The sequence below is a fragment of the Lacerta agilis genome, chromosome 17 (assembly GCF_009819535.1).
Source record: "Lacerta agilis isolate rLacAgi1 chromosome 17, rLacAgi1.pri, whole genome shotgun sequence".
Classification (NCBI taxonomy): domain Eukaryota; kingdom Metazoa; phylum Chordata; class Lepidosauria; order Squamata; family Lacertidae; genus Lacerta; species Lacerta agilis.
This window is the reverse complement of record NC_046328.1, coordinates 27700815-27714584: the sequence shown is the minus strand read 5'-3', so window position 1 is coordinate 27714584 and position 13770 is coordinate 27700815. Positions and strand designations below refer to the sequence as shown.

The 13770-nt window shown below is 46.8% G+C and overlaps 1 protein-coding gene across 1 annotated transcript in view; it reads left to right on the top strand.

Annotated features, from left to right (window-relative positions):
• CADM3 (cell adhesion molecule 3) overlaps positions 1–13770 on the top strand; it is an 87795-nt gene that overhangs the window by 68205 nt on the left and 5820 nt on the right. Inside the window, exons 2-6 of the mRNA XM_033136303.1 lie at positions 3147–3287; positions 6836–6988; positions 8323–8460; positions 8701–8871; positions 11982–12072. Of these exons, the coding sequence (XP_032992194.1) occupies positions 3147–3287; positions 6836–6988; positions 8323–8460; positions 8701–8871; positions 11982–12072 (694 nt within the window). The remainder of the gene's footprint in view (positions 1–3146; positions 3288–6835; positions 6989–8322; positions 8461–8700; positions 8872–11981; positions 12073–13770) is intronic.

Here is a 13770-nt window from a genome sequence, read left to right as displayed (position 1 = left end):
TCCACAGGGCGGGCGCCACTACCGAGAAGGCCCTCTGCCTGGTTCCCTGTAACTTCACTTCTCGCAGGGAGGGAACCGCCAGAAGGCCCTTGGAGCTGGATCTTAGTGTTTGAGCTGAATGAAATGGGTGGAGATGCTACTTTATGTATACAGGGCCGAAGCCGTTTGGAGCTTTAAAGGTCAGCACCAACACTTTGAATTGTGCTTGGATCCTTTATGGCTATTGTTATATGGAATTGACAGGAACTCCACCTTGTCTCTGATGAGGTTCTGCTGCTGGGGTCATTGCCATGCCGGCTGGTTGCTTGACCATGAGCCAGTGAAGTCCACACTGGCAGGCCAGGCTCCAGGTTTTCTGAAACCCCAGACCTGCTGTATCCGGGTCTGGGCACCACAATTTAAAGAGGCTATTGACAAGCTGGAATGTGTGCAGACGGAGATGACTGCGTGGAGAGGGCTGCAGAATTCATGTCCTGCTTGCCAGCCTACAAAGAGGCATCTGGCTGGCTGTTGGAGTGTGCCATGCCAACGTCTGAGGGAAGCAGTTTGATGGGGAAATGCTTTAGTGGTGAGAAGAACCTGTTTTGCATGCAGAAGGCCCTGGACTCCATCCCCGGACTCAATCCCACTTGACAGGGCTGGGGAAAGACCCCCGTCTAAAATCCTGGAGAGCTGCTGCCAGTCAGTGCTGCCAGGACTAAGCTAAATGGATCAATGGCCTGACTGAATATAAGGCACCTTCCCGTGTTGGGAAGGGTCTTTAACTCAGTAGGCAATCTGCTTTGCATGCAAAAGGTCCTGGGTTTAATCGCCAAAATCTCCAAGTAAGGCCGGGAATGTTCCCTGCCTGACACCCCGGAGAGCTGCTGCCAGCCAGTGTCAACAAGACTGAGCTGGACAAACCAATATCCTGGCTTGGGGTAAGGCAGCTTTCTGTGGGCTCCATGGGCTATTTGGCATAGTTCAGCAGGTGCATCCTTACAAACCAGGATACCTGCTCAGGTACATTCCTGAATTGCTGGATTAACCGTTAAGCAAAATAAGCAGGTGTTCAGGACATCAAGGGAAGGGAGGCACCACAGAAATTTCCCATTGCCAGATTTTTAACGTTAATGGTCACCAATGGCTCAGCTGAGAGTTCGTTTTCTCAACTGGAGTATATTTTTAAAATCCCAGCGGAACAACCAGGCAACAAGGTGGGCTGGATGCCTTATCACAACTAAGTATAGAAGCAGATGCATTGCGTAAGATTAGTTTTGAGGAGCTGATCAAAGACTATGCAATTACCGGGGTGGGGGGGGGAGAGAGAGATCAAATATAAATAAAGTATACAAAAACATTGTTTCCCACCTGACTGTAAGTTTCGTTTCATTTTGGAAAATAGAATTTCACTTTACAGTTTATTGTTGTTTATGTTTTGAATTAGATATATATGGAGGACCAAAATCTTTTAAGTGCTGTGTGCCCCGAAAGGTCTTAATCCAGCCCTGACTGAAGTGATTTTGATGCTGCGGTCGATTGTGCCACAGCCATGCACTGAAATGCCACTGCTGTGCATACTTTGGCTGTGTGGGGGAAGTGGACACAGGACAAGGGGCTGCTGTTTTTCCAGGCAGCCGAGGCTGTGCACTAGGGGTGCCAGCCAGGGGCTATTTTATTCTCCAGCTGTTTCTTGCATGGGTTCTTTGGGCAGAGCAGAGGAGGGGAGGAACTTGGGGCCGTAACCCCGGCCAACGAGGCGGGATGGAATGTGCTTAGCGGAGACGCCCACAGAGCCCAGAGGCAACAGAGGCAACGACTTGAGAAGGGGAGCTGGCAACGAAAGCACATTCTTAAAATATATTTATTTTACTGGTGCTGCTGATGGCTTAGCAAGGAAACTTCCAGTTAAATTGCTCAATGTCCTCCCCCCCCCCACAGGGAGGACCCAGCAGTGATGGGTCCTCAAAGAAACATAGAATTGTAGAATTGGAAGGGAACACAAGAGTCATCTAGTCCAACCCCCTGCATTGCAGGAATCTTTTTGGGCTGAAGCCCACGACCCTGTGATTAAAAGTCTCATGCGCCACTGACTGAGTGACCCCAACAGTATGCTGCTTAGCTGTTCTTCACTGGGGAATGCGCAGTGTGAGACAGGTTGTGCCATGGTGCAACTGCCAGAACCAGGACCTGGAAGCAGACATTGCTTCAGGTTTCTGGTCCTTAAGATGGTCAGGCAAGGCTTTAGAGTGGTGAAATCTTGGGAACTAAGCAGGGTTTCTTTCCATTGGAAAGGGGCCACTATTTATTTATTTGCAGTGCTTACACATCATTGGCCCAGAGCAGCTTACAGAAAGGCCCCCAGAGCAGCTTACAGAAATTGGCACTAAAAGAGTTCCCAGCCACCAGGCTCACAAATCTAAAAGTGACACAGCATACAAGGAAGGAGGAATGGTGGGGAAGCAAGCTCAAGCACAAATTTTGCCATCTGGGATTTTTGTGGTTCCCTGCACTGCAGGGGGTTGGGCTAGATGACCCTTGGGGTCCCATCCAACTCTACAATCCTATGATTGTGTGAGGAGCAGGTGGAGAAAAGGCGGAGGAGGAATAATCTGGCTTTGTTGCACACTATTCTGGCAACTAGCCCAGAGGCCTAAAGCCTCTAAAACAGGCCGTTGTTCTCCCTCTGCTTCGTGTTTCTTGACGGTTTGGCACCTTTGGGATCTTCCAAATGACCTGTTTACTGAGCATTCATCCTGACCTGCCAACACAAAGCTTGCAGGTGTGATGAGGGGCTTGGAGGATGGTTGCTGTTTTAGTGAGCATTCATTCTGATTTCCTCGCAGGGCAGTTATAAGGGCAATGAACATTCCTCCCGCATTTCTCCCAGTTTTGCTTGCAGGGTCTCCACACGGCTTCCCATTAATAATTTGTGCAGGGGACTTAATTTGTGTGGGGGAGGCATTCTGTGATGTGAACTTTCTGCTGTAGCCCAAAGTGTTAGAGCCCCAGACACACCTCAATGAGAACTAGGCTCTTGCATATGTTTATGTTGGTAGGTCGTTCAGCGTCTCCTCCTCTCCCCTCCTCCTTCTCTCTCTCTCTCTCTCTCTCTCTCTCTCTCTCTCTCTCTCCTTATGTTCAACACCCGTCTTGATTTCCTGCAGGGAGCCAGCCAACGACGTCAAATGAAATCGTGGTCGCAGGCTCCAAGGTGCTCCTCCGGTGTGAAGTGGAAGACCCTGATGACTCCTCCCTACAGTGGTCCAATCCTGCTCAACAGACGCTCTACTTTGGGGAGAAACGAGGTAGAGAATCTTCTGCATTCCATCGGGGTCTTGAGCTGGGCAGAAGGTGCCCGGAGCTGTCTTTGGCGATGGGTGCTGAATTTATCCATTGCTCTTGATTTGTGTTCTTTCTCAGTCCCCTTCCCACTAAAAGTCCTCAGCCTCCCCTCACCAAAGAGTTGCACAGTATTAAAACAGTCTACCTAATGGATAACAATTTAGGTCCCAAATATTCTCCATCCCTGCTGATCTTCTTGTGAGATCTGTGAAGGGCTCTCTTGGCTGTCCCATCACACTCAGAAGCGCAGGAAAGGGGGATCTGGAAATTCGCTCCCGCAGTAAGCAGTGGTGCCCACCAACATGGACGACCATTTTGAATACCAATGGCTGGGTGGAGTGTTGTTGTGCTCGGGTTCTCATGTTCTCGCCATGAGCATCTGGTTGACTACTAGGAGAACAGGATGATGCCCTAGTAGGACCATTGGCCTGATCCTAGAACAAGGCTTTTCTTGCACCTCCCCACAGAGATGTGCAGTTTTTAACATGCGCATTTTGGGTTTTGTGGCCCACCTCCTTTGCTGAATCCGCGTCACTCTGTTCCATTTTGGAGCGGTTTTATGGGTTTTACAATTACACTTATTTTATCTGCCTTGAAATTGTATTTCCTGTGTGCTGGAACCAACCCTGGGAGCTCATGGCGGAGGGCGAGTAATAAATCTTTTAAATAAATAAATTTGAGAAGCCACAATTAGTAGTGAGCAAATGCCCCGCTGGCTCAGTTTGAAATTAGACTATGCAAATCAAACTGTTTGATATATACAAAATAGAAAATTCTTTCCAGTAGCACCTTAGAGACCAACTGAGTTTGTTCTTGGTATGAGCTTTCGTGTGCATGCACACGAAAGCTCATACCAAGAACAAACTCAGTTGGTCTCTAAGGTGCTACTGGAAAGAATTTTCTATTTTGTTTCGACTATGGCAGACCAACACAGCTACCCACCTGTTTGATATATATAGATAGATATAGGGTGTGTGTGTGTGTGTGTGTGTGTGTGTGTGTGTGTGCATACACGCATCCACTCTCCGCATCATCAGCCCAGTTCTGAGTTTGGACTCTGCTCCCGCCATAAGGAACCCGGCGAGGTCCTAATGCCTTCCTTGCAAACCTTTTCCCCTCCCACAACATCAGGCAAGCTTGGAAGTGTCATTTCCACTTAAGGCTGAGATTTGCAAGCATGAGGCCTCGGTAGTCAGGCCAGGCAGAAATTGTATTCATAACCTCTTAGCAAGGCATCCCCTGAAGGCGAAAACAGAGCTGGTGAATTACCAGAAACAGGAGGCAGAAAATAAGGACTGTCCTTGATAAGCAGGGAAGATTTTAGCTTATGTCCTTGGAACCTCAGTGAACCCGGGTAAATGATGCAGCACAGAGACCGGTGTTCCTCTAAAGCCCTCAAAGTCTGGGGAGGATCCATAAAACAGGCGTGTGTATTTTCAGTCTCCTGCTCACCTGCGGCGATTCAGAAATGCCTCCAAATGACCAACACAGATAACATTATTATTTTTTCAGCTGGAAGGGAGTTGGTTCTCCCTGCCGCTACTGAATATAAATTTATTCGTTTAAAATTTGGATATTTCTGAGCCGAAAAAAGCAGCACAAACAGTCAAGAAGAGCAAGAGGAGATTTAACATATCAGCCTCCCCCCCCCCCCATTTCCGAGCTGTCAACGTGTCACAAGCGCAACGCAATTTGTTTGCTTGTTTGCTGCTTATTGTTTTCCATAATTTATACCCTGCAACTTCAGCAGTCATTTTGTGCTAACCAATTCAGATAAAGCAAAAATACAGTATTCGGAATGTTGAATAAACACACGAGCGCAACCTGTTCCCCATGAGACTACAGCGTTTGCAATAAAAGTTGTTGTTGTTTTTTAAGGCAATTTTTTAAAGACCGAGAAAATGAAAATGCATTTGCTTAACACCTAAAAGATGATAATGTGAGTGCCAGAAGGAAACTCAATAGGTTCATATATCTGATTCTCGTGATGAGCAAGCTAAAATTATATATTTAACGTCTAAGTAAGATAAATTTGCAACAGATCAAGTAGTCGGATTTGCTGTGGACGCCCCAGAGCTGAGGACAATGGAGCTAATCTGGTGAATTTTAGAGATGCTGTCATCTGAAATATGATTTATTGATTAAAAGCCAAGTCCTACATATCTGAGGGGGAAGTATATTGATTTTAATTCTGTAAATTGCAGGGCCTGCAAGCACACATGCATGAACACGCTGTTAGTAGTATTTTAGTAGTAATTTTAAAACACTGTTGATAACTCACAATGTTAAAACGAAATTTTAAAACCGCTGGTCAGGACCATAAAAACAGAAGGGAGTAAAATCTGCAGATCAACAGGCTGTCGGGAAAAAAAGAAACCTTTTGACTTGTTTTATTAAAAGGGCAAAGAGGGAGGATTCTGTACCTCGCCGATTGGGAACCAGTGAACTTTCAGATGCGGTTGGACTACAACTCCCATCATCCCTGTGAACATTGGTTGATGGAAGTTGGAGTCCAACCATATTTGATGGCCACAGGTTCCCTATCACGTTGTTGTTGTTGTTGTTGTTGTTGTTGTTGTTGTCGTTGTCGTTGTTGTCATTGAACAGCAGTATTGTGCAATGGTTAGAGCTCTTTCATTTCTTACCGTTTCACTTTATCACTGCACACACCATCAGAATGCACTGTCTCCAAAAAGCTGTAGCAAAAATATTTATGATTTTCAGTTTTATACATTTCAATAATTTTGCAGTCATTTTAACATTTCAAAACTTGACTTCCTTCCCCTTCTTTCTGTGGTTCCTTTATTTATTTATTTAATATTTTCTGCATATTCCAAAGAGTTATCTCATGTTATCGTGGTAGCTATTAAATTCTGTGGTGAGTAACTTAGAGACTACCTTAGACAATTATGACTACAACATTTCCAAGAAAGGAAGTTACTGAGAAACCACCTCTATGGCTTTCTTTCTGGATTTCATAGAAGCCTATTTGGGGCATTAAATAGCTAATAATAATAATAATAATAATAATAATAATAATAATAATAATAATAATGTATTTTGGGCTTTAAAAGCAGAAAAAAGAAAGGTGACTTTCTCCAACAGAGCATCCTCAAATTCAGCATTAGAAACTGTTCCCATGTGCTATTTGGGCTTTCCTTAAAATTATTATTATTATTATTATTATTATTATTATTATTATTATTATTATTATTACCCCGCCCATCTGGCTGGGTTCCCCCAGCCACTCTGGGCAGCTCCCAATAGAATATTAAAACCACGATAAATACATCAAACATTAAAAACTTCCCTAAACAGAGCTGCCTTCAGATGTTTCCTAAAAGTCAAGTCGTTGTTTATTTCCTTGACATCTGATGGGAGGGCGTTCCACAGGGCAGGCACCACTACCGGGAAGGCCCTCTGCCTGGTTCCCTGTAGCCTCACTTCTCGCAATGCGGGAACAACCTCACTCACCCGTTTTGCAACGCTCCTTTTTCTCTGTTCCAACTAGCGCTGAGAGATCTCCGCATCCAGCTGGAGAGGTCTACGCCCAACGAGCTGACCATCAGTATTGACAATGCGACTCTGGCAGACGAGGGCGAGTACACCTGCTCCATTTTCACCATGCCTGTGCGGACCGCCAAGGCCACCGTCACTGTGCTGGGTGAGGCGAGGGGAGCAGGGAGGGGGTGTCAAGGCCAGTTAGTGCCAGAGGGTTGCTGCCAAGGAGTGTGGTGGAGTCTCCTCCTTTGGAGGTCTTTAAGCAGAGGCTTGGCAGCCATCTGTCAGGAATGCTTTGATGGTGTTCCCTGCTTGGCAGGGGGTTGGACTGGATGGCCCTTGTGGTCTCTTCCAACTCTATGATTCTATGGTAGTGAAGGCAGGCACTTGCCAGCACCCCCAAGCCTAGCAGAGGGCCTCCTGCCCTAGCCGCACTCCTGTTTCCACTTCTCCCAGAGCATCCAGGAATTTCAGTAGCAGCCCAAGGGAATTCTGAGTTTGCATGTCCTGTATCTTCCAGGTTAGGAGGCCTCCTGGAGTGGGTGCTATGTAGGGACACCCCTCCCCCAAAACATAATAATCGTGGAGCTACTAAGGGACAGTGGAAAGATGTGCAACCACAAGAGTCCTTGGCTGGGAGGGCTGCTGGGAGGTAGAAGCCAAAAGTGTGGGAATGTTTAGGGATGCAGGAGAGGACATATTGTTTATTATATCCTATTCCAACTTGAGTTAATAAGTCCCAGAACTTAGCAGAGTCTTACCTTCCCCTTTTAAACACACACACAGCGGATAGCTTGCTCGGACTCGCTAGAGTCTCTACAGTAATTGTCCTGGTATTTTCCACTTTTAATCCCTCTCAAAATAAGACACGGCACAGTCTTCTATAAAAGGATAAAAAGAGTTTACTTACAGACGTCCTGTTCACAATAAGATCCCAGAAGGCAGACTTTTAGCTTTGAAAATAGTATACATGTGGAGACTATCTCCATACGGGAGAAAGCCCCTTTGTCCTCTCTTGGCCAGAAGCCAAGAGAGCATCTTTGCCCTAACTAGATGTTGCTCTGTTGAGAGCGTCGTCCAAAAGAGGAAGATGGAGTCTGGCCCCTGTGGTTTTGTAGTAACCTGCACAGGTGAGGAGGCCACACCCATCTCCAGCCACACAGAGGAGGTCCGTCTCAGCCCAGGAGAACAGGAAGCTCCGGCTGGAGGACAGAGACAACCTTCATGTCCACTCTAGCGATGTTGTACTTGACTGCTCTCATGTTTCACATCCCACAGAAAGCACAGTCTGACTCTGGGCCGCACCATAGAATTGCCAAAGGATAGAGTGGTCCCACTCCGCTCCTGCAGATAATTTTGGCTGATCGGTTGCTTATGGGTTTTATTTTTTAACAAGACACTAAGCCTGTGTATTACTGCCCTCCATCTCCAGCATCTTGGAGGGTCGCTACCAAGTCACTATTCCTCAGTGTCCCAGGTTTCTTTCCCTTCTTGCAGGAATCCCGCAAAAACCCCAGATCTCTGGATACTCAGATCCTCTTAAAGAAGGAGACGTGGCCCAGCTGACGTGCTACTCTTCAGGCAGCAAGCCGGCTGCTAAGCTCCGGTGGCATAAGGGGGATAAGCTGCTGTCAGGTACGAAGCCATGGGACAGCTCTGCCCCTCTGACAATTCGGGGTCCCCTGCCCCCTGAATCAATCACTTAAAAGGCAGGTGGTTAATCACCTATGGTGAGTCGAAAACTGCCTCCAGGCGAACTAGCCTGGATGAACCAAGGTCACAATTCTTTCATTTGGTCGAGAATCCAAACTTATTCTCTTTGCCACAGTTCCCTGTGGCCACTCAACCGTTCTTACTCCATCTTCCCCCAAACAGCTGAAACTTCGGAAGCGGAAGAAGATGCTAACGGGAAGACGTTCACGGTCACCAGCCGCGTAGAATTCACCGTCGGGAAAGAGGACAATGGCGTGGAGGTCACCTGCACAGTTGACCACGAGTCCCTGCAGAACTCCGACAAATCCACCTCCCAGAAGCTAGCAGTCTTTTGTACGTGAGCTGTGGGCAATGGAGTGGGTGGGTGGGTGGGGGGGTCAAAGGAAATGAAGGTGGCCAAACCTGGTTGATGCTAGAACCCAGGAAGCAGGAGTGGGGGGTATAGCTCAGCAGGAGAGGATCTGCTTTGCGAGCAGCATGCCCCGGGTTCAATCCCTGGTACCTCAACAGTGTTGGGCAGCGATTAGAGCATTGGGCTAAGATTAGATAAGGTTAGAGCTATTAGAGTGCTGAGCTAAGACCTGGGGGACCAGGGTTCAAATCCCCACTTGTTGGTGAAGCTCTCTGGGTGATCTTGGGGGCCAGTCACTGCCTTTCAGCCTAACCTACTTCCCAGGGTTGTTGATGGAGAGGGGGAGGGATGTGTACACCACTTGGAGAAAAGTTGGGGTGTAAAGGTAATAATAATAATAATAATAATAATAATAATAATAATAATAATTTATTTGTACCCCGCCCATCTGGCTGAGCTTCCCCAGCCACTTTGGGCGGCTCCCAAACGAACGTTAAAACAATACAGCGTTAGATATTAAAAACGTCCCTAAACAGGGCTGCCTTCAGATGTCTCTTAAAAATAGGACAGCTGCTTATTTCCTTGACATCTGATGGAAGGGTGTTCCACAGGGTGGGCGCCACTACCGAGAAGGCCCTCTGCCTGGCTCCCTGTAGCTTTGCTTCTCGCAGTGAGGGAACCGCCAGAAGGCCCTCGGCACTGGATCTCAGTGTCCGGGCTGAATGATGGGGGTGGAGACGCTCCTTCAGGTATACAGGACCGAGGCTGGGATGGGGAACCTGGTGTCCTTCAGAAGTTGTCGGACTCCAGCTTCCATCATTCTTCACTAGGCTAGTTTCTACACAAACACACCTCTCTGTCTACCTTTGAGACAAACAAGAGTGCAAGGAAGCATTCCAGCCAGGGTTGTGCCTGGAGAGAGGGGTGCAGCCGGGGAGGGAGTGTAGCCTGGGGAGTGTCGCGAGGGCCAGGGGCCACCTCTGGCCCCCAGATCTGAACTTTCCCCTCCTCTCTGTTGTTGTTGTTGTTGTTGTTGTTTTCATATTTTATTGAAAGTATTACAGTGATTTAAATAGTAAAAGAAAAGGAAAGGGGGAAAGAAAAGGGTTACATACAAAAAATAAACAATTTAAAAAGCAGAGGAACACAATAGCAATAAAATACAATTAAGGTTACAAAGCTATATAATATATATGTAAATGAATACGTTTATTGTTTCCCTTAGAAATATGTTGATTCATGGGTCACTATGGTCCTCTCTGTTAGTGGATCTGACTAAGCTTTTATTTGTGTTTTCAAGTGTCTTCATGGATTTAGGCCCTTGCTAACTCCTCATCTCTGCTTCTGCTTTAAACGCCTTCTTCTCCTTGGGCCTTTTGCTCCTAAGATATTCATCTTCTTCTGAAATCTCATCTCTCATGCTCTGGTTATCCGTTCTGTTATTATCTTGCAGCTCCATATGCCGGAAAGGCTGTCATGCCATTGAGGCAACGGGCCTCCTTCTATTTAGAGTATTAATCAAAACACTTTTCTCTCTCTCTCAAAACCCTTCCTTCATGGTCGTCCATGTATTTCCTCAGTTGGTATTTTCTCATCTGGTCTTTAGTGAATTGGGAGCTGTTCTGTTGTGCATGTTAAGAACAGTAGTGTTTTTTTAATGTATTGGGGGTCAGTCTGGATGATACGCGGAGTCCCTTCCAGACCTGTGATCCTGTATCCAGTGATGTTTAGAAACTAGCAGAAGGGTCTGATGAACCAGCCAAACCACTTCCTTTGTTAAGGTAATGGCTTTGGCTGGCCAGAAGTACTGCCATTTACCATATCCAAAGAGTGGTTGCTCTGTTGCCATAGAGACAAATGGGTGGTTCTTTTCTCAGCTCACCTGGCTGGATCCTGCATCATCCTAGGATGGAGAGCATAGGCCAAGGGGGAGCTGTGTATGAGAAAGTTGTGTGTGAGACCTGGGCTGATGCTGGAAGCTGGAGACGCAGAGATACCGCAATGCTCTGTACTAGACCCAAGAACTGTGACTTGGGGCTTCCCTGGAACCCTAATGGGGAAGAAAGCTCTGTTGGAGTGTTAATGCTGTGAGTCCCTCCATTCCATGCTCAGGTTGTATATATGTGTTAATAGAACCTTATAGCAAAAAAGCATTCCAAGGAACTGAGTCATTCCAAGGAACCGAACCCTAGGTAAGCTGAGGAACCCACAAAGTATCTCACCACTCAGAGACTGGGTTGTGCACCACAGTACTTTATGTGTGTGTGTTTTTTAATCTAGGTTTTATTGTGAAAACTCCCTGCGGTTTGCACAAAGGGCAGCATATTGCTCACCTAAACAGATAAATAAATACCATTTTGGTCTGGAGGACTGAGACAAATATCATCCTCACTATATGTCTTCTCTGCCTATGAAAGCATAACCAGTCGGTTGCACTCAGGTTTAATGCAAGCCAGATTTGGGAGAGGAAATGCAGCCTATATTCAGACCAATATGGTAAAAATTAGAGGGCAACTGGTTGGTAAAGGCTGAGCTAAGGATTTGGAAGTGGTAATGGCAGTGATCCTGTAGGAACAAAGGAAGCTGCCATATAATAAGATAAATGGCTGGTCCAAGTAACTTGATATTGTCTACAACACAGTGGCCCTCTAGATGTTGAACTGCAACTCCCAGCATCCCTGGCCAGGAAGGACCTGGGATAGCTCAGTCGCTAAAGCATGAGACTCTTCATTTCAGGGTCGTGGGTTCGAGATCCATGTTGGGCAAAAGATTCCTGCATTGCAGGGGGTTGGCCTCGATGGGCCTCGTAGTCCCTTCCAACTCTACAACTCTGTGATTCTATGATGGTTGCTGGGGGGATCCCATAACATCTGGAGGGCCACAGGTTCCCCATCCCCCAGTCTACAATGACTGGCAGCAGCTCTCCAGGATTTCAGACAAGAGCCCTACCTGGGGATTGAACCTGGGACCTTCTACATGCAAAGCAGATGCTCCACCACCGAGTCAAAGGTCAAAGGTGGATCTGCAGGCAATTCATGGTTGTGACAATGACAGCAATTTCCCTTCTTTCTTCCTCTGTCTCTTTCCCCAGACAAGCCAACAGCTGAAATCAAATCGTATCCCGACAGCCCACGAGAAGGACAAAATCTGAGGCTGCGCTGCGATGGACGAGGCAACCCAATGTTAGTCTCCTCCTCTCCTCTGATGCATAAACGGCAGAGAACCTCACATGCAGTGAAGGTTGGTCCATTGGAGCCTGTGTGCCAGTGCCCCACCAATCTCAGTCTGCTCTGAGCCAGCCCCCACCTGACTCACATCCAGTCCAGGGGGTGGCTTTGCCAGTCAGCTTCCTCCTCCTCAGTCTGCTTTTATAGAACTCAGCAGACCCTCCAAGCGTCCCTATTTTCCAGGGACAGTCCGGGATTTACAGAAGCTTCTGATTAGATCCCGGAATGTCCCACTTCTCCTTGGGACATCCTTATTTTCATCAGAGAAAAGTTGGCGGGTGTGCAACCCCTGAGCCAAGGAGATAAGTAACTATACAACCTGTAGAAGACATTTGAAGGCAACCCTGTATAAGGAGGTTTGTTTAATGTCTTACTATGTTTTCATATATGTTGGAAGCCACCCAGAGTGGCTGGGGCAACCCAGTCACATGGTTGGGGTATACAGTGGTACCTTGCTTTCCATATGTCTTGGTTTGCATACGTTTTGGATTACAAACACCTCAAACCCGGAAGTGCGTGTCCCGGTTTGCAACCTTTTTTTTGGATTACAAACAATTTTTTTTTGAGACCCCATTGGCGAAAGCACGCCTTGGGTTACAACCTTTTTTGGTTTACAAATGGATCTCCAGAACTGATTATGGTTGTAAACCAAGGTACCAATGTAATTATAATTATTATTGAATAGGGCATCTCTATTTTCATCGGAGACATGTTGGAGGGTATGAGACTCATCAAGGGAAGAGGATTATAGGGACAAAACAAGGATGAGTTGGCTCCGCCTCGCCTTGGCTCTGGCCCCGCCTACTGTTGACCTCTTGGACATGCCAGTCCCAATGGACACTAGCCACTGCTCTTCACTTGCTCACATTATTCCAGCCCACCTCCTAGGTGGTTTAGATCAGGGTCAAATGTGCTCTGCTCACTGGCCATTAAACAATCACTTAAATTTATTACTTTATTAAATTTTATATCCCACCTTTTTGTCTGATGAGCTCAAAGTGGCGTCAATGGTTCTCTCTCTCTCTCTCTCTCTCTCTCTCTCTCTCTCTCTCTCTCTCTCTCCTCTTTTAATCCCCACAACAACCTTGTTGGGTAGGTTAGGCCAAGAGGCAGTGACGGGCCCAGGTACACCCAGTGAGCTCCATGGCTGAGTAGAGGATTTGAACCCTGGTCTCCTGGGGCCACTCCAGCTTTTGCACCACACTTGCTCTCTAAATGGTTTTATCCTGTGTATGCCACCCCATTAACAATGTCCTTTTGATCTTTTTAATGATTCAAACAATTCCTAAAAGGCAAACAAGAAGCTCTTTTTAAAAAAAACATGAAAAATGACCCCAGCACAAAACTAGATAGCAGAACAGAAACCACCAAAGGAGAGCTGAAAACACCAGCAATGTTTAAATTATCTCAAGAGGCCTAAGATGGCACTGAAAAGATCAAAATGTGGGTACCTGGTGAGGCTGTTTCAAAGGGGCATCCCACACTGGGAGAGCTATCTCCAAAAAGGTCCTTTTCTGGGGCCCATTGGGATTGGTGGAGCCAGAGCCAACGGCAGGCAGCACCAACTCAGTCTAGTTTTGTCTCCACCCTCTTCCTCCCTGCTGAGTTTTTCAAGAGCAACCTGGAAACTGAGGAGGAGGAGGAGGAACCTGG